The 27,352-nt window shown below is 38.8% G+C and overlaps 1 protein-coding gene across 1 annotated transcript; it reads right to left on the minus strand.

Moving 5' to 3' along the window:
- Positions 1-18,578: 18,578 nt before the first annotated feature.
- On the minus strand, positions 18,579-26,755 carry LOC138354231 (uncharacterized). Its single transcript, XM_069308118.1, has 2 exons — positions 26,294-26,755; positions 18,579-18,647 (listed from the first exon to the last, which is right to left on the minus strand). Exons 1-2 carry the CDS (start codon positions 26,753-26,755, stop codon positions 18,579-18,581), a joined length of 531 nt encoding a protein of 176 aa, XP_069164219.1.
- Between the last annotated feature and the right edge of the window lie 597 nt (positions 26,756-27,352).

Raw genomic sequence — 27,352 nt, forward strand, 5'->3', positions numbered from 1 at the left:
TATATATATATATATATATATATATATATATATATGTCGTACCTAGTAGCCAGAACGCACTTCTCAGCCTACTATGCAAGGCCCGATTTGGCTAATAAGCCAAGTTTTCATGAATTAATTGTTTTTCGACTACCTAACCTACCTAACCTAACCTAACCTAACTTTTTCGGCTACCTAACCTAACCAAACCTATAAAGATAGGTTAGGTTAGGTTAGGTAGGGTTGGTTAGGTTCGGTCATATATCTACGTTAATTTTAACTCCAATAAAAAAAAATTGACCTCATACATAATGAAATGGGTAGCTTTATTATTTCATAAGAAAAAAATTAGAGAAAATATATTAATTCAGGAAAACTTGGCTTATTAGGCAAATCGGGCCTTGCATAGTAGGCCGAAAAGTGCGTTCTGGCTACTAGGTACGACATATATATATATATATATATATATATATATATATATATATATATATATATATATATATATATATATATATATGTATTACATATATATATATGTATTATATATATGTAGGTAATACATATATATATATATGTATTACCTAGTAGCCAGAACGCACTTCTATGCCTACTATGCAAAACTCGATTTGCCTAATAAGCCAAATTTTCATGAATTAATTGTTTTTCGACTACCTAACCTACCTAACTTAACCTAACCTAACTTTTTCGGCTACCTAACCTAACCTAACCTATAAAGATAGGTTAGGTTAGGTTAGGTAGGGTTGGTTAGGTTCGGTCTTAAATCCACGTTAATTTTAACTCCAATAAAAAAAATTTACCTCATACATAATGAAATGGGTAGCTTTATCATTTCATAAGGAAAAAAATAGAGAAAATATATTAATTCGGATAAACTTGGCCTATTAGGTAGATCGCGCCTTGCATAGTAGGCCGAGAAGTGCATTCTGGCTACTAGGTACGACATATATACATATATAGACTATTTATGATGAAATATGACCGAAAAAGTAAGATTAATCATTCTAACACCAATTTTCTCAATATTTCTTATGTTTCTTTTCACTGTCGATGGTAATTGAAAAATCAATTCTCCAAAATTCATTTTTATTTCTAGTCTGACGCGACACTTGAACGCGTTGCGTAATAACTTATTACATTTTCAAAGACTTTAGTTTACACACACACAACTATACCCTGCAAACACTAAACTGAATCCTACTATGCTATGATTTAAACAGCTTTCATTTTATATACCTACATTTGGGTGAGGTGATATGTTACAACAGTTTTGGATGAGGTGAAAACAAACTTTCAACTCAAGACAGAACACAAAACAATGGGTATAATTTTGGGTAAGTTAAAGGGAAGAATAAAAGTAACTGCAAAGGGCCTATTGGCCCATATTTCTTGATGCTTCTATATTGGTGCGGAGTCTTGAAGTGGGTAGAATATAGTTGTGCATTAATTGGCTGTTGATTACTGGTGTTGACTTCTAGATGTGTAGTGCCTCACAGATATCAAGCCGCCTACTATCACTGTATCTATCGATGATTTTTGTGTTTTTTGTTAAGACTTCTCTGGTGATGGTCTGGTTGTGGGAAGAGATTATATGTTCCTTAATGGAGCCCTGTTGCTTATGCATCGTTTTTTTGAGGCTTATAGTCCCCAAGTGGGCATTTGAAGGCATAGATGACATTGGTCTCTTTTAAAGCGTTCTGCTTTGTGTCTGGAGAGTTTCTCATGAGTAGATTGACCGTTTTTTTGGTTTTATAGTAAATCGTCAATTGCATCTTCTGATTTTTGTCTGTAGGGATAACGTTCCTATTAACAATATCTTTCAGGACCCTTTCCTTCGTTTCATGAGCTGTGGAAAAGAAGTTCCTGTAAAATAGTCTAATAGGGGGTACAGGTTTTGTGTTAGTTGTCTCTTCAGGGGTTGCATGGCGTTTCACCTTCCTTCTTATGATGTCTTCAACGAAACCATTGGAGAAGGCGTTGTTGACTAGGTCCTGCCTTACCCTACAGAGTTCTACATCGACTTGCTTCCATCCTGAGCTGTCGCTGAGAGCACGGTCGACATAAGCGTTAAGAACACTCCTCTTGTACCTGTCTGGGCAGTCACTGTTGGCATTGAGGCACATTCCTATGTTTGTTTCCTTAGTGTAGACTGCAGTGTGGAAACCTCTGCTCCTTTCCATGACTGTTACATCTAGAAAGGGCAGCTTCCCATCCTTCTCCATCTCGTAAGTGAAACGCAACACAGAATTCCGCTCAAATGCCTCCTTCAGCTCCTGCAGATGTCTAACATCAGGTACCTGTGTAAAAATGTCGTCAACATACCTGCTGTATATTATATATATTGTGACGGTAACGCGTTGGTGTTCGGCTGTTTAAGGCTAGGGGTATGGCCTCGTCACATAGTTATAAAAAAAATAGAAAAAACTGGAACTTCGTCTGTGGTAAGGTAAGGAGAAGACACACAAAACACAAGTAAACTTTAACAATGAAATTTTAATTACGTTAAATAAATCAAAACATGAATAAAAGGGACAAACAAATTCGTATAATAAAATCAATCAATCAAAAGAATAAGAACAATTAAATGACACAATGAAAAGTTACGTTAAGACAAAATAACAAGAAGTGCAATACAAAATAATGGTAAGGTGCTGGAATATTGGCTTTAAGCTACCACCTCTCTCAGTACACGTATTCAAAAGCTGTACGTCTAGCCGGGAGGAGTGGTAACTGCGAAAGCACAGAATATTCTGAGGTCTGAGGTCGTGGCGACCCCAGACATCAAGTAGTATGGGGGGGGCGAGTGCAGTTGCAGCCAGACCGGCGACCAATCAGCGGAGCCGGTAGCGATCAACAGGTAGTTTGGCGGTTTGAGTCTGAACAGGTGTCTCTGGCTGCATACGTTTTGCGCTCTGGCAAACCTTGCTGGTGTTGTTGTCGTTGTTGGACATTTCTTCCCTAGTAGTTTTATATAATTTTAACGACGTAATTGTGGAGGGAAGAGCAGGCTCAATCTCTTGAAGGAGATTATCGTCACAACTCTCCCCCGAAGCCTGCGGTTCTGGAAGAAGTACGTCGTTATGTGGTGGAGTAATGGATGGAGTCGCTTCTACTTCATAAACTCTGGAGAGATCATGGGCTAAGATGTTGTCAGACTCTTGGTATAGCGTGTCTCCAGGTTGAATTTCTGCAGTTAGCAAGCCCATAGTAGAAGACGTTGAGATGAGAAGTGGGCGTGCTGCAGGAGGTGTAGGGTGGTGTGGTCCGTATTGATGGTGGACCGAGCACTTTTCAGGTGTGGAGTGAAGTGCTGAAGCTTCAGGATGAGGAAGAGTAGCTCCTCGCCAATTGTTCCGTCGTTCCTTGTAGCAGTAGTCGCTGACAGGTGTATTCTTCTCGCCTCGTTGCTGCATCACGACACCACCAACGTCGGTACCATTGGCGTCGACATGGAGGATGAAGGGCTTATCTGATGAGGTGAGAGTGGAATTAGAATAGGGCAAAGGAGCACGATTATTACCCTGAAAGCATTTGGGATGATCATTAAGGATTTCGGAATTAGAAAGCGCTGACTCCTTGTCAGTGCTTTCGGGAGGAGAAGCTGGGATGGTCTCACTGTGGATGTAGGGTTCTGTGAAGGTAGAACAATTAGTCAGGACAGTGGGAGGAGTACCATTATATTGCTTCAGGAGGTTGACGTGGCACAGCTGGGTCTTCCGCCGCCTATCTGGAGTCTCTATTACGTAGTTGTTATTATTCCTGCACTCTTTGACGCAGTAGGGTCCTGAAAACCTGTTTTGTAAAGGTGAACCTGGGATAGGGAAATATGCAAGGACGAAGTCTCCCGGCTTAAATTTTCGTACTTTGCTGGTCTGGTTGTAATGAGTTTTCATTCTCTCCTGGGCTTTCAATAGATTATTATGGGCAAAACGGTGGACTCTCTCTAGAATGTGTTGAAGGTTTTGAAGAAACTGGGGCACATTCTGATGCTCACTGAAGGTGGCATCTCTGAGAGAGTCTTTGAAAGCCTTAAGGGGAGTACGGCACTTACGGCCGTAGAGCATCTCATAAGGAGATACTCCTAGGGACTCATTGGGGAGACTTCTGAAAATACACATTATAAGGTCAATCTGCTTATCCCAATCCTTCGAGGTTTCACTACAAAACTTTTTCAAGAGTGCTTTGATGGTCTGATGACTACGTTCAAGAGAACCCTGTGAAGCAGGATGATAGGGGCTGGACAATACCTGTTTGATGTTGAACTCCTCCAGTGTCCTTTTGAAGAGATCACTGGTGAAGTTGGTACCACAGTCACTTTGAATCTCCCTGGGAAATCCGTATTGAGTGAAGATCTTCAATAGATGTTTTATAACCGTAGCAGCCGTGATGTTCTTCACTGGAACTGCTATGGGAAATCTGGTGGTAGGACACAGGATGGTTAGGATGTAGGCGTTACCTGAACTGGTCCGAGGTAAAGGACCAACACAGTCTATTATGAGTCTGTGGAAAGGTTCCGCAGGCACCTGTATGGGAATCAGTGGCGCTCTGGGAATGGAGATGTGCGGTTTGCCTGCCATCTGACATGTATGACACTGTTTTACGTACTGTTTGACGTTATTTACCATACCTGGCCAGTAGTAGTCTTGACGAATCCCATGGTAAGTCTTGTTGAAGCCGTAGTGGGAGAGTGCTCCGTGGGCCATGTGTAGAATAGTGGGCCGCAGGCTGGTGGGAATCACAAGTTGTTCGATGTTGGCCCAATCGTCCTCCTCCTTCAGTTTACTGGGTCTATATCTGCGGTAGAGTAAGTCGTTCTCTAGGAAGAACCCAGGAATACTGTCGGGTTGAGTCTCAGCCTGGAAAAACAATGGTGTTAAAGTAAGATCTTCCCTCTGCAACTTACGGAACTCCAACTTGGTCAGATGCGGGGGGAGTTTCTGAGGGTCTTGAGGGACAGCGGTAGCAGTAGAATCAGCTGGCTGTGGACGTGCGGCTTGTGCACGGGTGGTCACGAGAACCGGAGGAGAAACTTCATCACTCTCTTGAACCTCTGCTGGAACATACTCTAGAATAGGGTTACTTGGCACAGAGTTACACACCTGGGGTTTGTCCATGACGATCAGGTTGGTCGGTTGCAGGTCTTCTGCCAAGTCGTTGCCTAGGAGAAGTTGCACTCCAGGCATGGGAAAAGGCTTTTCCCTGACGGCGACTTGGACTTCCCCGTTCTCGTAGGGACAATCCAGGTGGACTCTGGCGAGAGGGTATGGAGTGGTAGCAGTGAGGTCAGTGATGAAGACAGTTTCTCCGGTGTAGGTGATGTTGGGCACAGCCGACTTCAAGATGATCGATTGAAGAGCCGCTGTGTCCCTCAAGATCTTCAATTTGAAACGTCCCTCCGGATTTGAACCGTTGGCAGAGACAGTTCCAGTATACAGGTGGTTACTGAAAAGAGAAAGATCATTAACATCAACACCAACATTCATCACAGGCTTACCGGACTTAGGAGGAGTTGGTTTGGGTTTTTGTTGGTCAGTGATTCCCTTGTATTGAGACTTACCACACTTGTCTATGGTATGTCCATAGAGTCTACAATACTTGCAGTACAGTTGTGAACCAGCTTGATCGGGGCTCACCTTCTCGTAACTGTACCACGACTTCTTACTGGAGGATGGTTCGGGTGTTAGCCGGTGGATGAGGCTGTAAGTGTCAGCCGACTTAGCACACTTCAGGTAGTCGGTTTCTTCTTTATCTGCTAAGTAGAGGCGGACAGGAGGCGGCACACGTCTCAAGAATTCTTCAACAAGCATCAGGTTGACGAGTTCTGTAAAAGTAGAGACATGTGCTGCTTCCAGCCATTTCATGAAATACCTCCGTTTTGTGTTAGCAAACTCAAGGAAGGTAGTGGTACTTGCCTTCATGTGGTCACGGAATTTCCTTCTATAACTTTCGGTGGAAAGTAGGTAGGCGTCCAACACTGCTTGTTTCAGAGTGTGGTAGTCATTCTCAGACGCCAAAGTACTGAGTGTGACTGCAGCTCTACCTGTAAGATGGACTCTGAGAAGTGTGGCCCATTGGTCGACAGGCCAGCTGAGTTGATTAGCAAGGGTTTCAAAGGTGGTGAAAAACACATCAACTTCTGCTTCTACAAAGGATGGCATTAACTTACTTGCATGTGATATATTAAAACTGACGGGAAGATTGGCAGTAGCTTGTTGGCGTTGAGTGAAGTGTGAAGTTTCCAAGGCGATTTCACGTTGACGACACTCTAGAGCCAGAGTCGCTTGTTGCTTGTCATGCTCGTGTTGCATCTCCAACTCGCGTTGTTTGGTTTCAAGCTGTAAGCGTTCCCGCTCCTGGAGTGTTTCAAGCTGTTCTCGTTCCCGTTCACGGAGTAATGCAAACTCACGTTCCTTGAGGGCGATTTCACGTTCTTGTTCGTCTCTCCTCAAAGCAGCTTCGCGTTCTCTGAGGGTGATTTCTCGTTCTTGTTCTTCCCTCCGTATGGCAGCTGTTCGTTCTTCAATCTTGGCCAGCTCTAGTTTGAGTTTCATCGTCGCCAAATCAGTTTTATCTGTAATATAGTAAGTTTCATGAGTTTCAGAGTCGATCTTACCTTGCTCTAAATAGTAATCCAGCAACAGGTTGTGTAGGTCATTTTTGTTGGCTTGGTAGGGAACTTCTAGTTGATACTCATGTGCAAGAGTTTGTAATTCAGTCCTCTTGGCACGACTTAAAGTCCCTATTTCACCTGCTGGATTTGCACGGAAAGCTTGGAGACGAAACATGGTGAAATTAGCAAATAAAGGTACACGAATATTCAATAGTGAATGTCAGAAACAGGACAACGTGGCAACTGGTACCTATCCTGTGAGATCTTTAACAATTAAAGTTAAGTAAAAGATGTTAAATGATTAAATTAAATCAAGGGCGCAGGAAATCTTGTACCCGGTACTCATGTAAGAGGATAAGGGCAAGAAAATCCTACTAACAAATGAAACAGAGTTTCGAAAACAAATGAAACAGTAAATTGTCTCAAAAGTAAAATTGGTAGTCCAAGGATGTAGGCATACCTTGCCACGTCTCTATAGGACATAAAGCAAGTTTTTCCTACTGAATTTAATATGATACTTACAGAATTAGCGAACTTTTGTGCTCTGAAAAGTAAGCTAATTCCCTACCGTTGTATGTATCATCATCTCTGACTGACGTGTAGGGGTGCGAGGTGTCAACTGGTGACGAGAACTGCTGCTGAGGTCCCAATTCAGCAACTAAAGTTCGAGCTAGAGGAACTATGGCCCTCTTTGTCCTCCTACAGTCAGATTGCAGAAGATTGGGTACTCTTGACCCAGGGCAGACCACAGTACCAGGGTACCAATATGATGATCTGTCAGAAATGAGAAATATTCAAGGGACATAGATGGTAAACACGAGTAATAACACGGAGGGAGAGATGACCAATTAAGAGTATGACTGCGGCCTACAGTCACCACCTAATCCAAAGTTGTCTCACCTTCACTATATGTTACTCTCGTAATGCACAATACACCGCACCTTATAAAAAATGAAATTGAATATGAAAAATAGTAAAGCTACGTTAACAAAGTTAAATACGCTTACCATAAATTACCACTTGGCACCAGTACCTGAGTGAAGCTCCTAGGACAGGCCCCCATATAACTTGTGACGGTAACGCGTTGGTGTTCGGCTGTTTAAGGCTAGGGGTATGGCCTCGTCACATAGTTATAAAAAAAAATAGAAAAAACTGGAACTTCGTCTGTGGTAAGGTAAGGAGAAGACACACAAAACACAAGTAAACTTTAACAATGAAATTTTAATTACGTTAAATAAATCAAAACATGAATAAAAGGGACAAACAAATTCGTATAATAAAATCAATCAATCAAAAGAATAAGAATAATTAAATGACACAATGAAAAGTTACGTTAAGACAAAATAACAAGAAGTGCAGTACAAAAATAAAGGTAAGGTGCTGGAATATTCTGTGCTTTCGCAGTTACCACTCCTCCCGGCTAGACGTACAGCTTTTGAATACGTGTACTGAGAGAGGTGGTAGCTTAAAGCCAATATTCCAGCACCTTACCTTTATTTTTGTATTGCACTTCTTGTTATTTTGTCTTAACGTAACTTTTCATTGTGTCATTTAATTTTTCTTATTCTTTTGATTGATTGATTTTATTATACGAATTTGTTTGTCCCTTTTATTCATGTTTTGATTTATTTAACGTAATTAAAATTTCATTGTTAAAGTTTACTTGTGTTTTGTGTGTCTTCTCCTTACCTTACCACAGACGAAGTTCCAGTTTTTTCTATTTTTTTTTATAACTATGTGACGAGGCCATACCCCTAGCCTTAAACAGCCAAACACCAACGCGTTACCGTCATAAGTTATATGGCGACCGTGACAGGACCCCAAACTTGGCTTATTAGGCAAATCGGGCCTTGCATAGTAGGGTGAGAAGTGCATTCTGGCTACTCGGTACGATATATATATATATATATATATATATATTTATATATATATATATATATATATATATATATATATGTCGTAGCCAGAACGTCGTACTCGGCTTGCTATGCAAGGCCCGATTTGCCTAATAAGCCAAGTTTTCCTGAAGTAATATATTTTCTCTAATTTTTTTCTTATGAAATGATAAAGCTACCCATTTCATTATGAATGAGGTCAATTTTTTTAATTGGAGTTAAAATTGAAGTAGATATATGACCGAACCTAACCAACCCTACCTAACCTAACCTAACCTAACCTATCTCTATAGGTTAGGTTAGGTTAGGTAGCCGAAAAAGTTAGGTTAGGTTAGGTTAGGTAGGTTAGGTAGTCGAAAAACAATTAATTCATGAAAACTTGGTTTATTAGGCAAATCGGGCCTTGCATAGTAGGCTGAGAAGTGCGTTCTGGCTACTAGGTACGACATATATATATATATATATATATATATATATATATATATATATATATATATTAGTATATTTTGGTAGCAGTCTTTCCTGTAGACATATATTATTAAATATGACCGAAAAAGTAAGATTAATAATTCTAACACGAATTTTCTCAATCTTTCGTACATTACGCTTCACTGTTGGAGGTAAATAAAAAAATCACTTCTCCAAAATTCATTTTTATTTCTAGTCTGACGCGACACGGGCGCGTTTCGTAAAACTTATTACATTTTCAAAGACTTCACAAATACACAACTGATTAGAACTTACGTCTCTCTGATATTATATCTACATTTGAGTGAGGTGGGAAGGGTGATGTGGCATTAACACAAGACAGAACAGGAGGGGATATTAATAGGGTATTAAAAGTATCAACACAAGACAGAACAGAAACAATGGGTATTGAATAGAAGTGTTTGTAGAAAGCCTATTGGTCCATATTTCTTGATGCTTCTATATTGGAGCGGAGTCTTGAGGTGGGTAGAATATAGTTGTGCAATAATTGGCTGTTGATTGCTGGTGTTGACTTCTTGATGTGTAGTGCCTCGCAAACGTCAAGCCGCCTGCTATCGCTGTATCTATCGATGATTTCTGTGTTGTTTACTAGTATTTCTCTGGCGATGGTTTGGTTATGGGAAGAGATTATATGTTCCTTAATGGAGCCCTGTTGCTTATGCATCGTTAAACGCCTAGAAAGAGATGTTGTTGTCTTGCCTATATACTGGGTTTTTTGGAGCTTACAGTCCCCAAGTGGGCATTTGAAGGCATAGACGACGTTAGTCTCTTTTAAAGCGTTCTGTTTTGTGTCTGGAGAGTTTCTCATGAGTAGGCTGGCCGTTTTTCTGGTTTTATAGTAAATCGTCAGTTGTATCCTCTGATTTTTGTCTGTAGGGATAACGTTTCTATTAACAATATCTTTCAGGACCCTTTCCTCCGTTTTATGAGCTGTGGAAAAGAAGTTCCTGTAAAATAGTCTAATAGGGGGTATAGGTGTTGTGTTAGTTGTCTCTTCAGAGGTTGCATGGCTTTTCACTTTCCTTCTTATGATGTCTTCGATGAAACCATTGGAGAAGCCGTTATTGACTAGGACCTGCCTTACCCTACAGAGTTCTTCGTCGACTTGCTTCCATTCTGAGCTGTGGCTGAGAGCACGGTCGACGTATGCGTTAACAACACTCCTCTTGTACCTGTCGGGGCAGTCGCTGTTGGCATTTAGGCACATTCCTATGTTTGTTTCCTTAGTGTAGACTGCAGTGTGGAAACCTTCGCCCTTTTCCATGACTGTTACATCTAGAAAAGGCAGCTTCCCATCCTTTTCCGTCTCGTAAGTGAAACGCAGCACGGAACTCTGCTCAAATGCCTCCTTCAGCTCCTGCAGATGTCTGACATCAGGTACCTGTGTAAAAATGTCGTCGACATACCTGCAGTATATGGCCGGTTTCAAGTTCATGTCGACTAAGACTTTTTGCTCGATGGTACCCATGTAGAAGTTTGCAAACAGGACACCTAGGGGAGAACCCATGGCGACCCCATCTACTTGCTTATACATGTGCCCATCCAGGCTCAAGAAGGGTGCCTCTTTAGTACAAGCTTGGAGTAGTTTCCTCAGAATACTTTCTGGCATGTCAAGAGGAGTACAGGCTGGATCACGATACACTCTGTCGGCTATCATTCCGATTGTCTCGTCCACAGGTACGTTGGTAAACAGCGATTCTACGTCCAACGAGGCTCTTATCCCTGTGGCCCGTGTGCCCCGCAGTAAGTCCACAAATTCCTTTGGAGACTTCAGGCTGAAGGCGCAAGGAACATAAGGAGTCAGCAGGCCGTTGAGTCGCTTCGCCAGTCTGTACGTGGGTGTGGGTATCTGGCTAATGATTGGCCGAAGTGGGTTTCCAGGCTTGTGCGTCTTGACATTTCCATACGCATATCCAGGTTTATATTCCCCAATGATCTTTGGCAGGTGGAGTCCGGATTTCTTGGCGTTCACAGTTTCGATCAGTTTGTTGACCTTTGCTTTTAATTCGGCTGTAGTGTCCTTCGTTACCCTTTGGAACTTAGTTTGGTCAGAGAGTATGATGTTCATTTTCGCCAGATATTCGTCTTTTTTAAGAATGACATATATTGGCGACTTGTCACCTCTCCTGACAACTATCTCCTTGTTCTCACGAAGGCTTTTAGCTGCCGCTTTAAGCTCGGGGGACAGTATGGTGCTTCTGTAGTTGCCTCGATTCTTTCCTCCTTCTGCAATAAGTTCTGCTTGTAACGTATCTTTGGTAGTGACCTTCTTTTGTGTCTCGAGGTCGAATATGTCGTCCAACAGAATTTCCAACTCTACTTTCCGGGCCATTTCACTCGGTCTGGACATAACATGACAGTTTATGCCCAGATTTAGGAGAGTGACTTGGTCCTCAGTGAGGTTAATTCCTGCAAGGTTCAGGAAGCCATCTCTCACTCAAATGTAGATATAAAATCAGAGATACGTAAGTTCTAATCAGTTGTGTATTTGTGAAGTCTTTGAAAATGTAATAAGTTTTACGAAACGCGCCCGTGTCGCGTCAGACTAGAAATAAAAATGGATTTTGGAGAAGTGATTTTTGATTTACCTCCAACAGTGAAGCGTAATGTACGAAAGATTGAGAAAATTCGTGTTAGAATTATTAATCTTACTTTTTCGGTCATATTTAATAATATATATATATATATATATATATATATATATATATATATATATATATATATATATATATACATATATATATATATATATATATATATATATATATATATATATATATATATATACATATATATATATATATATATATATATATATATATATATATATATATATATATATATATATATATATATATATATATATATATATATATATATATATATATATATGTCGTACCTAGTAGCCAGAACGCACTTCTCGGCCTACTATTCAAGGCCCGATTTGCCTAATAAGCCAAGTTTTCCTGAATTAATATATTTTCTCAAATTTTTTTCTTATGAAATGATAAAGCTACCCATTTCATTATGTATGAGGTCAATTTTTTTTTATTGGAGTTAAAATTAACGTAGATATATGACCGAACCTAACCAACCCTACCTAACCTAACCTAAACTATCTTTATAGGTTAGGTTAGGTTAGGTAGCGAAAAAAGTTAGGTTAGGTAGGTTAGTTAGTCGAAAAACAATTAATTCGTGAAAACTTGGCTTATTAAGCAAATCGGGCCTTGAATAGTAGGCTTAGAAGTGCGTTCTGGCTACTAGGTACGACATATATATATAAATATATATATATATATATATATATATATATATATATATATATATATATATATATATATATATATATATATATATATATATATATATATTTTTTTTTTTTTTTATATATAAAAGGGTACCACCTCTGGTGCCAATGTGGGGACCCATAGCCTCGGAGAAGAAAATAAAAAAGTATTCAGAGGAGACCTTGTGGTTTCTCACTGAACACTAATCTTATCTTCTCCTACCACCCCCATTCTTTTGTATGTACACATATATATTTACTTTATTTGAACTTTGTTACAAAAAAGGAGTTACATATGGGTTACAAAGATGGTTATCATAGGTTGTCGAGTTCCTCCAGCTCCTCAGATGGCGGGCAGGAACCCTGGATGCAGTGCGCATTTCCCCTCTGGTTCGCCACACTGAGGCGCTGGAAAAGAAAGCTTGCAGCTCTTGGGTCCCTTGTTGTTTCAATGAGCCTAGAACCCAGTTCCTTCAAAAAACTGGTAGCACTTTTACCCCAGGCGCCGAGTGTCTCAGAAGCAATGGGGACAAAATTGTAGTGGTGATCCAGTTCTCTATACTTACGTGATTGGGCTGCTTCCCTGTGGGTGGCAGCACCACCTGGTTGTGCAACACTGAGGTTAATGTAGGTGTTAGCCAGGGTTGATACTCACGTGTAGTCCCATACCAACTGCTTGCCATTCTTCCAGGGGTTCACTGTGATACCATCCGGGCGACCAATAAGAGCATCAGAGTTACGGGGCGTTAGGTAACGGGGCTCTCTTTCAGCTGGGCATCCAGCTGTAGTGAGGCTCCTCTTGATGATGTTGTTAACTTCACTGTGCCTCGAGTGCCATCCCCCTGTGCTTTGGCAGAGTAGGCCATGGTGGCCGTACCTATCAACCACCACCTCGCCGCAAATACACCTATATCTGGTGTGGATTGGGGCAGCAAGGCGGAGGGCCACAGCAATTCGGAGGGCGTGTGGTGTGAGATGCGTGCCAGTTGCCGACATTGGGGTTGCTAACAGGAAATCCTCTGCATGTGGTGCTGCTACTGCTGTGAGGCGAGCAATGTCGTGTTGTGTTGTTGCAGCACCCAGGCACTCTGCAGCAACTTGGTCTACAATAGGGCCATCCCAGCTGGATTGCTTGTGGGCTTTTGGGGATGGTGGTTGAGGTGATTGGCCTGCACGAGAGGCCCATTCTGTGGCACAGCGTGTAAAATTGGGATCATGTACACCTGCCAGCTGATGTAAGTGGGCAGGTAGAATTTCCTTCACAAGGTCGTCGGATGCTGATAAGGAGGACAGGAAGGCTGGAACAGCGATTTGCGTTGCTGTTCGAACTCCGAGGCCCCCCAAGTCTTACGGGAAGAGAGGCTTGTTTCCACTGTAGGTCATCGAGAGAGAGGTTAAGGGCTTTTTCTAGCATTATATATAATTCTATATATATATATATATATATATATATATAAATATATACTAAATACTATATATATATAAATATATATATATATATATATATATATATATATATATATATATATATATATATATATATATATATATATATATATAAACATTTCTTACATTCTTGAACAGACACTAGCATGCATAGCTTTTTGGGCAAGTCCTTAATCGTAATTCTAACACACACATTCCTGGTAAGCAGCCCATAGCAGCTGTCTAACTCCCAAGTACCTATTTACTGTTAGGTGAATAGGTGCATCAGGGCAAAAGAAACTGCCCATTTGTTTCAGCCTCTAATAGGGATAGAACCCCGACCCTTAGGACTATAAACCCAGAGCACTGTCCAATCACCAGTCTGCTCTGATGTTAATTTTAATATTACTGCTAACTGGAATACATGAAAGAAAACTATATCAGCAGTCAAGTATAATACAACTATCAATTGAATTAATAGTGGTCCAGAACGGACCGAAACGTCTTTGTCTTTTCAACTTTTTGTGTGTGGTTGGGTCAACATTCTTCAGCAACATTATTGTGACTCATCAACTGTGTATAATACAACTACTTTATAGCAGAAATCAGTAATGTAATTGTGGAACCTAAAAACTTGTCTAAAATATATACAAGTTTTGCTTTGAATTTAAAAAATGAAGAATGAGTTTTGATTACCTTTAATAGTTGAATCTTCAGACAGTCTTCGATTTTTCTTCATTTTCTTTTACTTAACCTCTTGCTCTCCATTCTTTTTTTTTTTTTTTTTGCCTCACTGATGTTGATATCTTCTTGGATATCTATATCATTGTTTGAAATCTTGTTGACATTTGATCCATTGTCCTGCATGTATGCTGAAAATAAAGAACCGTGCATAAAATTAACACGGTATCCTCAATACAAAATATGTGCTCCAAAAAACTTTAATTGAAAGAAACACTGTATAGTGAAATTTGGCCGCAATGAGGAACGATATCATTATGGGAATTTTGGTACCCCATATGTAAAGGAAGTCTCATTATCTGCTGATATAGACCTGATGCAAAGTAAAGTGTGTCAAAATTCTTTGCACACCCTCCTCCACAATGTGATGGAGTGCAAAAAGATATGTGAATTCAGATAATTCTATAACAAATGTTCAAGATATGAGTAAATATTTCGTTCAAATTGATCTGCTGCCAGAAATCTTGGTCACATATCCCCAGTTTGCTAACTGTATGTAGTAACTAAGTGATTGTAACCTATCCACCGCTGTCCACTGGATGGGGGCAGTGTGCAAGATAAATATATCAATTGTGACACTAGCTCTCCACATATGTCAGTTGCTTAATTTAAAAACTGTACTTATGGTCGGTTTCGAGCCCCTTGTCAATGTGGAGATGTGCATTGAATTTTGTAATTAGGTCATCAAGATTGAAACTTGTTTAGCTAAAATGAATTGTTTGGTTCAGTCCCGGAGCCAATTAATTATGTGCTTCTGCAACCATTTCCACTACCACTAACAACATGGATATGGGATGCATAATATATGAACTAAACTACTGTACTATGTAAAGGCTTTTCATTTATGCCAACACAAAGGAACATGCAGGTGTTTATGATTTTCATTGTTAGCTTATGCAAAATAATAATAATAATAATAATAATTACCAAGATAAAACAAGTCGGCGAGATTGTGGTATTTTTATTGTCCTTTTGTGGTATTTTTATTGCCGACCTTAAAATAGATGACAGCAACTTGATAACCACCACCTTATAGCTTAAGAGATCTGCAATACAACAAAATATTTACAAATATAACTAAAATATTTTTAGTGTTAATTTGAACACAGTGTTCAAGAGATATGGCTTCAATTATAAAAAAGAGATTAACTTTATGATTACAGAATATAAAATGGGATAACCATGAGCTTCTGAAACAGAGAGCACTTCAACAGACAGTAACCCCCCTCATATACCATAGGGTACATCTGCAAAAATGCTGAAGTACCAAAGTTTATTCAGGTAAGGTACATACATACAAGAGATTTTACAAAATTGGATAGATTTATAGATAGAGCTAGTACATACAATGCCTAAAGCCACTATTACGCAAAGCGTTTCGGGCAGGAAAAACATTAATGACTAAAACTTAATACTAATTGAGTATAAAGAATAAAATGTGTTGAGAACAAATAAAAATAAAAAAGGGGAAGCATGGCTGAAAAAGCAGCACAAATACAATTAAAACAATAAAAATTAATTAATACAATAAAAAACAGACATGGGTTGACAATAGAGGGATAAGGTAGGTTACAAGGAATTTATTAGGTAGTGCTTCGTTTTTATCTTAAACTGGTTGGGAGAGGTACAGTCTTTAACATGATTGGGAAGGTCATTCCACATTCTGAGTCCCTTGATCTGTAGAGCATTTATAGGTTGATTAAGTCGTACTCTTGGAATATCAAAACTGTATTTGTTTCTGGTGTGGTGCTCATGGGTTCTGTTACAACCTTCAATGAAGCTTTTGAGGTCAGGATTGGCATTACAGTTCTGCGTTTTATATATGTATAATACACATGAGAGAACGTGCAGTGACTGAAAATATCTAACATATTCAGAGATTTGAGTAGGGGTACCGAGTGATGTCTGGGGCAAGAGTTGGATATTGTCCTAATAGCAGCTTTGTGTTGTGTAATTAGAGGACGTAAATGATTTTGGGTAGTAGAACCCCAAGCACAAATACCATAGTTGAGATATGGATAGATGAGGGAGTAATAGAGAGTCACCAGGGCAGGGCGGGATACATAATATCTGATCTTAGAAAGAATGCCAACAGTTTTTGAAACTTTTTTTGATATATTTAGAATGTGTCCCTGAAAATTCAGCTTACGGTCAATGAGAACGCCAAGAAATTTGCCATCTATTTTGTTACAAATTTGGGTATTGTTTATTCTGAGATTTATTTTATTAGAGGATTTATTGTCAAAGAGAATATAGAAAGTTTTGTCAATGTTAAGGGTGAGTTTGTTGGCAGTTACCCAAAGATGGACTTTATTTAGCTCAGTATTTACTGTGACATTTAGAGGAAGGGGGTCAGGAGTGGAGTAAATTAAGATTGTGTCGTCAGTAAATAGAACTGGTTTGAGGTGTTGGGAGGCATTTGGAAGGTCATTAATGTAGATGAGAAAGAGAGGGCCAAGTATGCTGCCCTAAGGAACACCAATGTTGGTGGGAAGGTGGGAGAAATTGAATTATTCACAGAAACATACTGGAGCCTGTCAGTAAGGTAAGATTTGGGGTATTGCAGGGAGTGTCCTCTGACTCCATAATGATGTAATTTAAGTAGAAGGTTTTGGTGGCTGACAGTGTCAAAAGCCTTACGCAGGTCCACAAATAACTCAATATGGAATTCATTTTTATCAAGAGCTGCATGAATTAAGTTAATCATACTAATAAGTGCATCGTTAGTGCTTGTTTTGGGTCTGAAACCATATTGACAAGAGCTAAGTATATTGTGTTTGGCTAGATAAGAGTAAAGCTGCTTGTAGATTAGTTTTTGAAATATTTTTGACATGTTTGGCAGGATTGATATAGGTCTGTAGTTGTTAACATCTGTGAGATCACCACATTTGTGGACAGGCGTTACTCTCGTTTTTTTTTTAGAATATCTGGAAAGGTTTGGAGTTCATGTGACTTGTTGAAGAGCAATGCAGTAGCAGGGACTAAAGATCTAGAGTTTTTTTTTTAAATTAAAGTTGGTATCTCCTCAAGGGCTGCATCTTAAGTAGCTTAAGATGTACTTTTCTTACCTACTTTAAGAGACCTACTGATAGTTATATCAAGTATAATTACATAACTAATGGCAATTAAAAAAATACAAAATAACACAAAAATACTTATATAATGCACATTAGTTTATTAACAACAATAAGTACAGTATTCACCAAAATTTATAATGTTACTACTAATTAATTATCAAATGGCTTAAAATCTGTTTATTTGTGTGACAATTTAAAACCTAATAGAATGTATATTAATACAATATGATACAATTCTAATTGAAGAAATAACAGAATGCATGAAATACTTACAGATTTTTTCATGGCTTTAAAGGACCTACAAAGGTTTTGATGCTTAGCAGCTCTTCGACCCATTTCCTTATATTTCTCCTCCCGCTTTACATCTTCCTTACGTTTTGCATCTATAAAGCTGTGTCCACAGTTGCAGAAAGGTCGACGAACACTGATGACATTACTGCAGATGGGACAACACCGCTGGAAAGGTTTCTTCTGGCCTGTAAATAAAGATAATCTAGGCAATCATAAAAAGAGTAAAATGTTTAAAATGTAATACAGTGCTACAAAAAACACAGTAGCAGCATAATGAAAGAGTACAAAGCAGTACAGTGCTTCAGAAGATTGACCAGAGAATTGTGATTGTACTATTGAGAACCTGTACAGCACCAGATTTTATTAATTATACAAGAAACCAAATTTAATATGTTTAAATAAGAGAAGAAAAATCTGGAATTTTCACTGTAAATCTAAATTGCAATTTGTGAATTGCAAATAATTGAATTGTGACTCAAATATTTATTTGACTAAGTTTTTTTTATCTTAAAATAATATAAAATTAATATTCAACTCAACCAACATTTTGTGGTATTAATAAAGTTTGAAATGGATATGCAATTTTAACAGACAAAATTGACAAAACAAAATTAAGATTTTATATTTTATATCTAATGATAATGTGAACTTACACCCAAATAAAATTAATAACCAACAAAAATAATATATAAAGTATATATTATATACAAATCACAATTATAATGAAACTTACTTGAATTACTGGAAGCCATTGCTGTAATGTTCTCTCAGATAGAAATTGTTGACAATGTTGTAATGTTGATGCAATTGATAATGTTGTCTGATTTAAATTTTACCTAAAAAACACAAAAATATTTTAATAACAGATATACAATAGCATCAGTTTAGATTAATTATAAAAAAGAAAAATGCATATTTTTCATATATATTTTTTCATGTATATTTTTCTACCTTGCATATAAATGCAAGGTAGAATGCATATATGCACCACTAAGATGGTGGTGCATGTATTTTATAACACATTTGAACAATGAAACTTTACAGATGATACAGAAGACACAAGAAAATTGGCACTGTAGGAGACATTGAAAAAACAGAAATAACATGATATTTAAGAGCGATAAGTTACAGGTGCTGAAGTATGGTGGAAACGAGGAAATTAAATGAAACAAGGAGTACAGGACATAATCAGACCTACTCATAAAAGGAAAAAACATGCAAGAGATCTGAGAATAATGACGTCTGACGACCTCACATTTTGTGAACATAACCGAGCAAATATAGTGGCGGCCAGAAAAATAATGGGATGGTTTATAAAAACGTTAAACTTCAGAGACCCCACGCACAGTAATGCTAATACTATTTAAATAACTGGTGCTGTCCCATCTTGAATATTGCTCGGTACTCACTCCCCCTTTCTGAACAGGAGAGATCTCTGAATTAGAGGGAATACAGAAACCATAAACAGCAAGCATAGAAATGATAAAACATCTAAATAATTGAGACCGTCTCAAAGCACTCAAAATGTACTCTCTTGACAGGAGACAAGAATGGTATCAAATAATAAATATATGGAAGATACTGGAGGGCCAGGTCCCAAATTTGAACAGCATAATATAACAACATACTGCAGCTAAAGATACAGAAGGAAATTAATAATAGAAACAGTGAGGAGTAGAGGTGTCAAAGGTACAATCAGAGAGCAGTCATAACAGTAGGGGGGTCAAGGGCTGTTTGCTAGGCTAAGCAAGGGTAGACTAGGCTTGGCTAGGTTATGCTAGGAAGAAGTAAGTTAGGCTGATTTACTCCACCAGTAATTTGGGGGGAGAGGGGAGGGGGGGGGGGGGGGAACCTCAATATAAGCCTAATTTGTAGCTTTCTGTTCCCTGACACAATGATTTATTTCACGTCAGGCTTTCAGCACAGCCGCATAAAAAAACCTGGTTATTTAATTATTTATTTATATATGAGAAGGTACACTGGGGGTTAAGAGAGAACATAGGAATGATGATGATTTTACAATCTTGCCCGAAACGCTATGCATGCTAGTAGGTTTAGGTATTGTATGTACTACCTCTATCTATAAATAAAACAGAATGTTTGTACTGTAACTGTGCATCTATGTATGTACTTTTCCTAAATATATTATTATTATTATTGCAAAGCCACTAACACGCATAGTTTTTCGGGCAAAAATCCCCTGATCTTGCAGGTACCCAGAAGCTGGGTAGCTTTTGTTGCCTCGTGACTACTCTTCTGACATTCCCCAACTTTCTGTAATATTGTTAAACTAATAACAATTAGCAGTAGTTAAATATTACCGGAATAATCGAATTGATGTGACCATAACTCATTGTTGTGGAGCCCGGTCGTTCCGTTCGTATACAGCATACGAAGGTTAATCTAACCTAAAAAAACAGAGCCTAAAAATGACTAACCTGAGCTAACAAATCCTAAGCTATAAATATTTACAACATCACACTGGTTGTTTTTGTTGATTTAGGGGCGATGACATGCGTAAACTGGTTATGTTGTGTTGATTTAGGGGCAACGAACTGGTTATTAGACCATGTTTGGTACATAAGCAAAAACAAGGTGTAATTCTTTTAATTATAATAATAATATTGCCAAAAAGTTAATAATTAATGTACTTGTTAAGCAAAATTCGCAAAATCTTAGTTTCCTTTAGGAAAAAAACTTAAAAGACATTTGGAAAGAGATATGCAGACTCTCTTATATTTTATTCCGTTATTTACACTAAAAGAACAATTAAACGTTACTTAACAGTGGCCAATTACTTATATCTTATTTAAACGTTGCAAAAGAAGTTTAGGATGAAGTAACATATTACACATTAAAAAAAATGAATACATTAATACCTAAACAGTTTGTAAATACAGTGATAAATTGTGCCAAACATTACACAATATTATTTACTAAGAAGCGTATGACAACTCAAAACCGCACGATTTCAACAGGATTTTTGATAGTTGTCAAAAAACTCTGATTTTAATTATCAAGTATTTGTCACAATGTGTTTGATATAGTTATGAGGCAGTGGAACCACCAAATTGTTCTGTATTATAAATGCATAATGCAAAATTTCTATATACATAACAGTAAAATAATGACCACCTACATTTAAGGATAACTATGAAATAGTAACTGGAAACTTTATTTGAACGAAAATTCAATACCAAATTTCTTAGATGTTTTTCTTTAATATAAAGATTGACAGTAAGGAATCTTATTCATTATGGACAAATTAAAAAATAATAATAATAATTTTCAGTGAGGATCATATATTAGAGCATACTTAGTCACTTATATATTAAAAGTACTGTGTTTTTTTAACCATTGGGGTTGTAAAAAAACGGAATGGCCTACTCGCAATATCGTAACATTAGAAATTGCATATGTTTGCTAATTTATTATCACAAACATGATTATTATTAATTTACGACGGCTGTAGAGGTTACCCATTAGGTAAATTACTGTAAGTCTGACTAAATGCTACTACAAAAGCCTATATAAATCGAGGGAATATCATAATGACCAGCGACATTAAAGTATAAAGGGTTAAATAGTAACTGGCAACTGTCGGCGAACGAAAAATTCGTTTCCAAATTTATTAGATGTTTTCCTTAATAAAAAGATCGACAGGGTGGAATTTCCTGGATTATGGACTAATTAAGGCAAAAACATATATACATTTACATGAAGAACAAATATCAGAGCATAGTTAGTGAGTTATAGAATAATAATAGTTGTATTTTATAGTATAATTAGAGATAGCTCCTGGAAGCAAGAATAGACGTAGTTTTACACAAAATAACGTCCAAAAACAGCCGTACAGTCAAACGGCAAATGTTGACATTATTTTTAAGAGAACAGGTTGATATATGAGGCTACTGAATTAACAAGCCTCCCACATGAACCCAGAAAACCAAGTGAAACTGCAGATGAAACTGCAAGTGAAGCTGCAACAGCCAGTGAATCTGAAAAGAAGATGAAGATGCAGCTGAAGCTGGAATAAAAGCTGAGGCTAAGCAAGAAGCTTTAAGCAAAACTTGTGATGGTCATAATCACTCACACCAGCCTCCTAGGGGTGATACTGAACCTATCAGCGTCAATTAAGCCATTCAGCTCCCTAAGGCAAGTACTGATAATGAGAAGACTTTCATCAACATCGGGCTCCAACTACTAGACTTATCTCAACCAGATAAGACAGTTGACTCCTTACAAGCTTTTAGTTATCAGCTTAAGACACTGTAAAGATCCTTTAGCAAGGAGGTGGATCACCCCACTACTGAGTGGATGTCTAAAATTATCATCCAGAGAAAACTGTCTGGTGAGATGCTCAACGAATTATATTTATACCAGAATGGTAATGTCCTGTCAATGCAGGATATATTAACAGGTTTGCATAACATAATCAATAAATCAGCAAACCTGGCACATAATGCCTATTCTGAACCCACAGAAACTGTACCCATATTAGGTACCATACATCAAACTCCTAAAGTGACACAGTCATTTGGTAATAAGGGTACTAATAACCAATATAATAACAACGTGCTAAACACTGATTCATCAGTAAGACCTAAGAGCACCACAAGTGCTACCAAGAGACCCAAGAGTCCAATAAGTACTCCCAAGAGCCCACTAGCTGCTCCCAGGAGTACACCAAACACTTCCACCTCAAGTTGGAAGAAACAAAACAACAAGCAAATGCAAACAGCAAAACCTTCACAACCTGTAGTTGCAGTTTCACCTAAACCGGTGACCCCTAAACAAACTGTAGGATGAGGACTGTGTTTATTCTGCAATCAAGAACATTCTGTGTACAAATGTACTAATTACTCTAATAGATATACCCGAGTCAGACGACTCAAACAGATACACAGATGTACTAAGTGTCTCAAAACTCATAATACTCACAGCTGTGACACCCCACTGAACACCTGCAATAGGTGCAGAAGAGGCAAACATCATGGTACACTGTGCAAATTTGTCAAAACGAATTATTTTAATCCTAGAATAGGAAGTAGAGAATCTACATAGGTACAGTGCTGCAAGGTGCGAGATGTTTACAGCATAATTTCACCAGCATCTCAAGTGGGTGCAGCCTTGTCCACTGCCCAACTCCAAGTAAAGAATAAAGGAACCAAGATCACCACTCGTGGACTATTTGATCAAGGGTCCCAGAGAACTTTCATTACTCAGAAAATGGCAGAGGCACTTAACTTTAAACCTATCACACAGGTAAAATTAATCCTGTCATGGTTCATGATAAATCGAGGACCCCAAGAATATTCAGTAGTACAACCGCTCGTACGTTTAGGTAGTCATGTCAAGGCTATCCAAGCCATAGTTGTAGATCAAATACCATTTGACCTGAATATTAAGGGTCTGGGGTTTACAGCCAAATTCCTGCAGGAACATGAAATTAAATTGGCTGACAACCTGTTAATGTCTGACCGCCTTAACAATGTAAATTTTCTAGTAGGAACGGACTACTACTACCAGTTCATCACAGGACATGTAAAACGATTGGGCATGAATATGCTCCAATCTGCAGGTGGCTACTTACTGACAGGTAAACTCTTAAACCTAGAGAAGCCTACGCCTGCCAACCATAACAGAAATTAGTCAGCAACATTTAATTCTCCAGCAACAAGCTAAAGGAGAAACCCAGCTGAGTAATAAACCCAGACTGAGCCTGGTACAATTAATATTTGCCGAGATGTTTTATTGCTTTCAGTGGACAATCAGTTGTCTGTAACCTAAACAGGTACATGTCATAGCGACCAAGCCATTGAACTCACTGTAGACCCAGAATTATTCTCGACAGTAATAATTGACCACACTCAGTTTCCCTATGTAAATTAATAATATTAGGGTAGAGATTCTAGCACCCAGCATTATATGAATTTAGCAGTAACATGAAGTCATTAAGTAGCTTCTACACCTGCAAATTCACAAGGACTAAGGTCCATTATACCTGTGCTTAAGGTCTGCCAAGAAAACCTTACAATAGTCTTAACCAGACTACAACCATATACTAGTCTTAAACAGATTACAACATTTATTCAACGTTTTCTGCACTAGGATATAGTGAGTTATTGGCATTAATTTTTGTTTGAGCTTTTTTCTTTCGTTTCTACTTATTACTGTAGAAACGCAGCACGAGCAGAATTACAAACTTACCAATATGTAAGTAAACATATAACAGAGAACTAATGACCGCGAAATATATAGGTTGGGATAAACCGTTATAAATTATCTTCTAAACTTCTGCTCACCATGTTAATTTGAGCATACCACTGCTCACCATGTTAATCCGAGCATACCACTGCTTACCATGTTAATCCGAGCATACCACTGCTCACCATGTTAATCCGAGCATACCACTGCTCACCATGATAACCCTGCAATTATTATTGCTCATTATGTTAAACCGAGTAGGATCTACTACGTATAAATTATTTATTTAGACTACGTGTTTGTTCCGTCTCTAGAGGGCTATAGCATTGTAGCCTAATGTATTTACACTCGAGCAGATCTAATGCTTACCATTCAACAAGAGTGGCACTACCAATAGTAAATTGCCACAATTAATTTAACCCTCTACTTTGGTAGGTTCGGGTAAATTCAACCATCTTTTTAGGTAGGTATTACGGACATTATTTTTGTCAACTGAGTATCAGCCTAATCTGTACTCATAATTATTTACCTAGGTTAGAAACTTAGTTATACCATTAGTCTGATATGACTACTGCACTGCAGTGCAAATTTAAACGATATTTTGTTCTGCCTAAGAGCAGAAAATTTCCACATTTGAGTTTGAGGTGATCATGATGCTAAGTGATATGTTATTGTCTAGAAACTCTACATTTACAAGTCACAGCGATCCTAGACAGTGATCTTACTGTAGCATCGAAGTCTCCTTGATCTTGAATGACCCAATGATTCATATTCGTTAATTACTGTATAATAATATAGAATACAACTTATACAATAATCATCTGTTCTTAAGAACATTTTCTGAGTTTACAGATCAGTTCAGCGTCTAAGTAATTCAATAATTATACGTCACAACGACACTAGTCATTGAATCTGCTGTAAGCTTTCGAGAGTTCTTTATTATAGATGAATTCAACATTCTTCAACATGTTCAACATTTAATTTACGTTCCCATGATGACTTAGAGTCATATCTGTGTTACAGATTCGGGACATTCGTTAGATGCGTACTAACCTACTAATTCATAAATATAACTTCAGGATAGATAAACAGGTGCACGTTAGTACTAAGACCTGAACTACGACCTGAGTTTTCTCTACCCGGAGTTATGTTGGAAATTTCCAACTCTAATGCATCATTTTTGTATAACAATAGATCATTATTGTATTAACCCATAGTATTTACTAACTCTATTTATTTGTAAAATTAATACAATTAATGTTTCTATTACAAAGCAATATTTGCAAAATTCTTCATACAGTCTCAGTGACGCCGGGAGGTATCGATAGGCTAAAACATGAATTCTCTCCACATTTAGTTGAATCTAAACAGAGTTTAGTTAATTACTTCCTTTATTAAGGATAACCATTAATTTAGATGATTATTTACATAGCATATTATTGCTTACTGAACTCGTTCATTTAGGTGAAATAACAACTACAGTGGAAAATATTACAATATAAATTAATTTTTATAATATTTTTTATGCAGTCTTAATAAGCTGACTTGCATTGTGCAAAAATGTATTACAACTTAATACATTTATTAGTGACATAATCAATTGTCACAATTCCTTACTTCCCTTATTAATTAAAAGTAAAGAAAATACTTTAAACTCGAGAATACTTTAAGCGTTGTGCGCATGCGTATCTCAGCTAAGGAGGAAGGAGACGCCACTCGGTGTAGACGACGCCATACTTGACAACATGCTTGCAGAGAGAGACGCCATAGCAAAGAATTTGCTCAGTTTCTTTTCGTTTTTACATTTATAAGAGCGTTGCTACGTTAAATTGGCGACCAACAGCCGTGTCCCAGAACTTTTTTTTAATTTTTTTATTTTTAATTTTACATGCAAGTTAAAGGCAATAAATACAATAAAACATAACACAGCATACATCACGACAAGATCATTACACAAAATAGAAAACAGGCAATTTTAGCAAACAAATAATGACAGGAAAACAAAACATAGTAATATATGAAACAAATTAGACAGAAGCACTGGCCGGAAGGGCCGACAACAAAGCACAACATGATATATATGACATATGAAAATCATAACAATACAACATGTAAGGCAGAAAATAACACACAGGGCATAGTAACAACACAGAACAAACACATGAACAAAACAATAACACAGTAGGGCAAGCAAACAGCCAGAGGGGCAGACATCACAACATAAAGCACATAAACAGGAAACCGACGCCAGACGCAGAACGGCAGCAGCCTCTACCACAGGGGGAACCAGGTAACACACAGCAGGAGACTCCGCCGCCACCCCAGCACCCAGCACAGCCGAGACCTGAGGTGCGGACACAGGGCCTGGCGCAGCAGCTGAAGACGAGGGAGGAGACGGTGACGCCTCACAGTGAGCACCAGGAAGGCCCACGGGAGCAGCGGGAACAGTGACAGGAGCAGGGAGATCATCCAATGGCACAGCAGTACCCGGAGGAGGGACAGCAACAACCGGAGGCATGTCGGGCGACCCAGGGGGAGCCGCAGCACCCAGCACAGCCGGGACCTGAGGCGCGGACACAGGGCCAGGCGCAGCAGCTGAAGACGAGGGAGGAAACGGTGACGCCTCACAGTGAGCACCAAGAAGGCCCCAGGGAGCAGCGGGGACAGTGACAGGAGCAGGGAGATCATCCAATGGCACAGCAGTACCCAGAGGAGGGACAGCAACAACCGGAGGCATGTCGGGCGACCCAGGGGGGAGCCGCAGCAACTAATGGGAAGGCCACCACCTCATCCCCGGAGTCCACCTCCAGAGGGAGCGGCGGGAAATCCTCTTCCTGGAACAAGTTGACAGGAGCAGCTGGGGCCTCAGAGCACCCGGCAGCCTGATGCCCCAACAGGTCACACCGGAAACAGGTACGGGGCTGCCAGGCATAATACACCCAGACGTAGTAACCCATCAGCTAGACAGAAGACGGAATATCCGACCACAGGTGCATACCCAAGGTACGAATGTTCGTCTGCCTTGCAGCATACCTCCCCGAGGAGAGCGTGTTCACCAGCATGCTGACAACAGCACTATACCTCCCGAAGTAACGCCGAAGGAGGTCTTCAGGGAACTCCAGGGGCGCCCCATGCACACTGACATAAGTCAGGGCACCACTACGATCCGAAATCGCCACAGAGCCAGCATCACCCGGCAACGGCAACGTACGCCCCTCGTACTGACGGAGGAAGTCCCAGTACTCCTCCTCCATCACGAATTTGAGAACAACCCGGTACGCTGTAACAAGCTCAACACCATAGATAGCCTCCACCGGGATACGAAGCATGTCAC

Source organism: Procambarus clarkii, chromosome 62 (genome assembly GCF_040958095.1).
Source record: "Procambarus clarkii isolate CNS0578487 chromosome 62, FALCON_Pclarkii_2.0, whole genome shotgun sequence".
Taxonomy (NCBI): domain Eukaryota; kingdom Metazoa; phylum Arthropoda; class Malacostraca; order Decapoda; family Cambaridae; genus Procambarus; species Procambarus clarkii.

What these genes read in the sequence shown, in the direction of transcription:
- LOC138354231 (XM_069308118.1), bottom strand. Translation starts at nt 26,755, where the DNA reads ATGCCTCCGGTTGTTGCTGTCCCTCCTCTGGGTACTGCTGTGCCATTG. An exon ending in GTTACCTGGTTCCCCCTGTG is followed by an intron (nt 18,648 to 26,293) that starts GTAGAGGCTGCT and finishes TGTGTTTTTTAG; the next exon opens with GTAAAATTTAAATCAGACAA.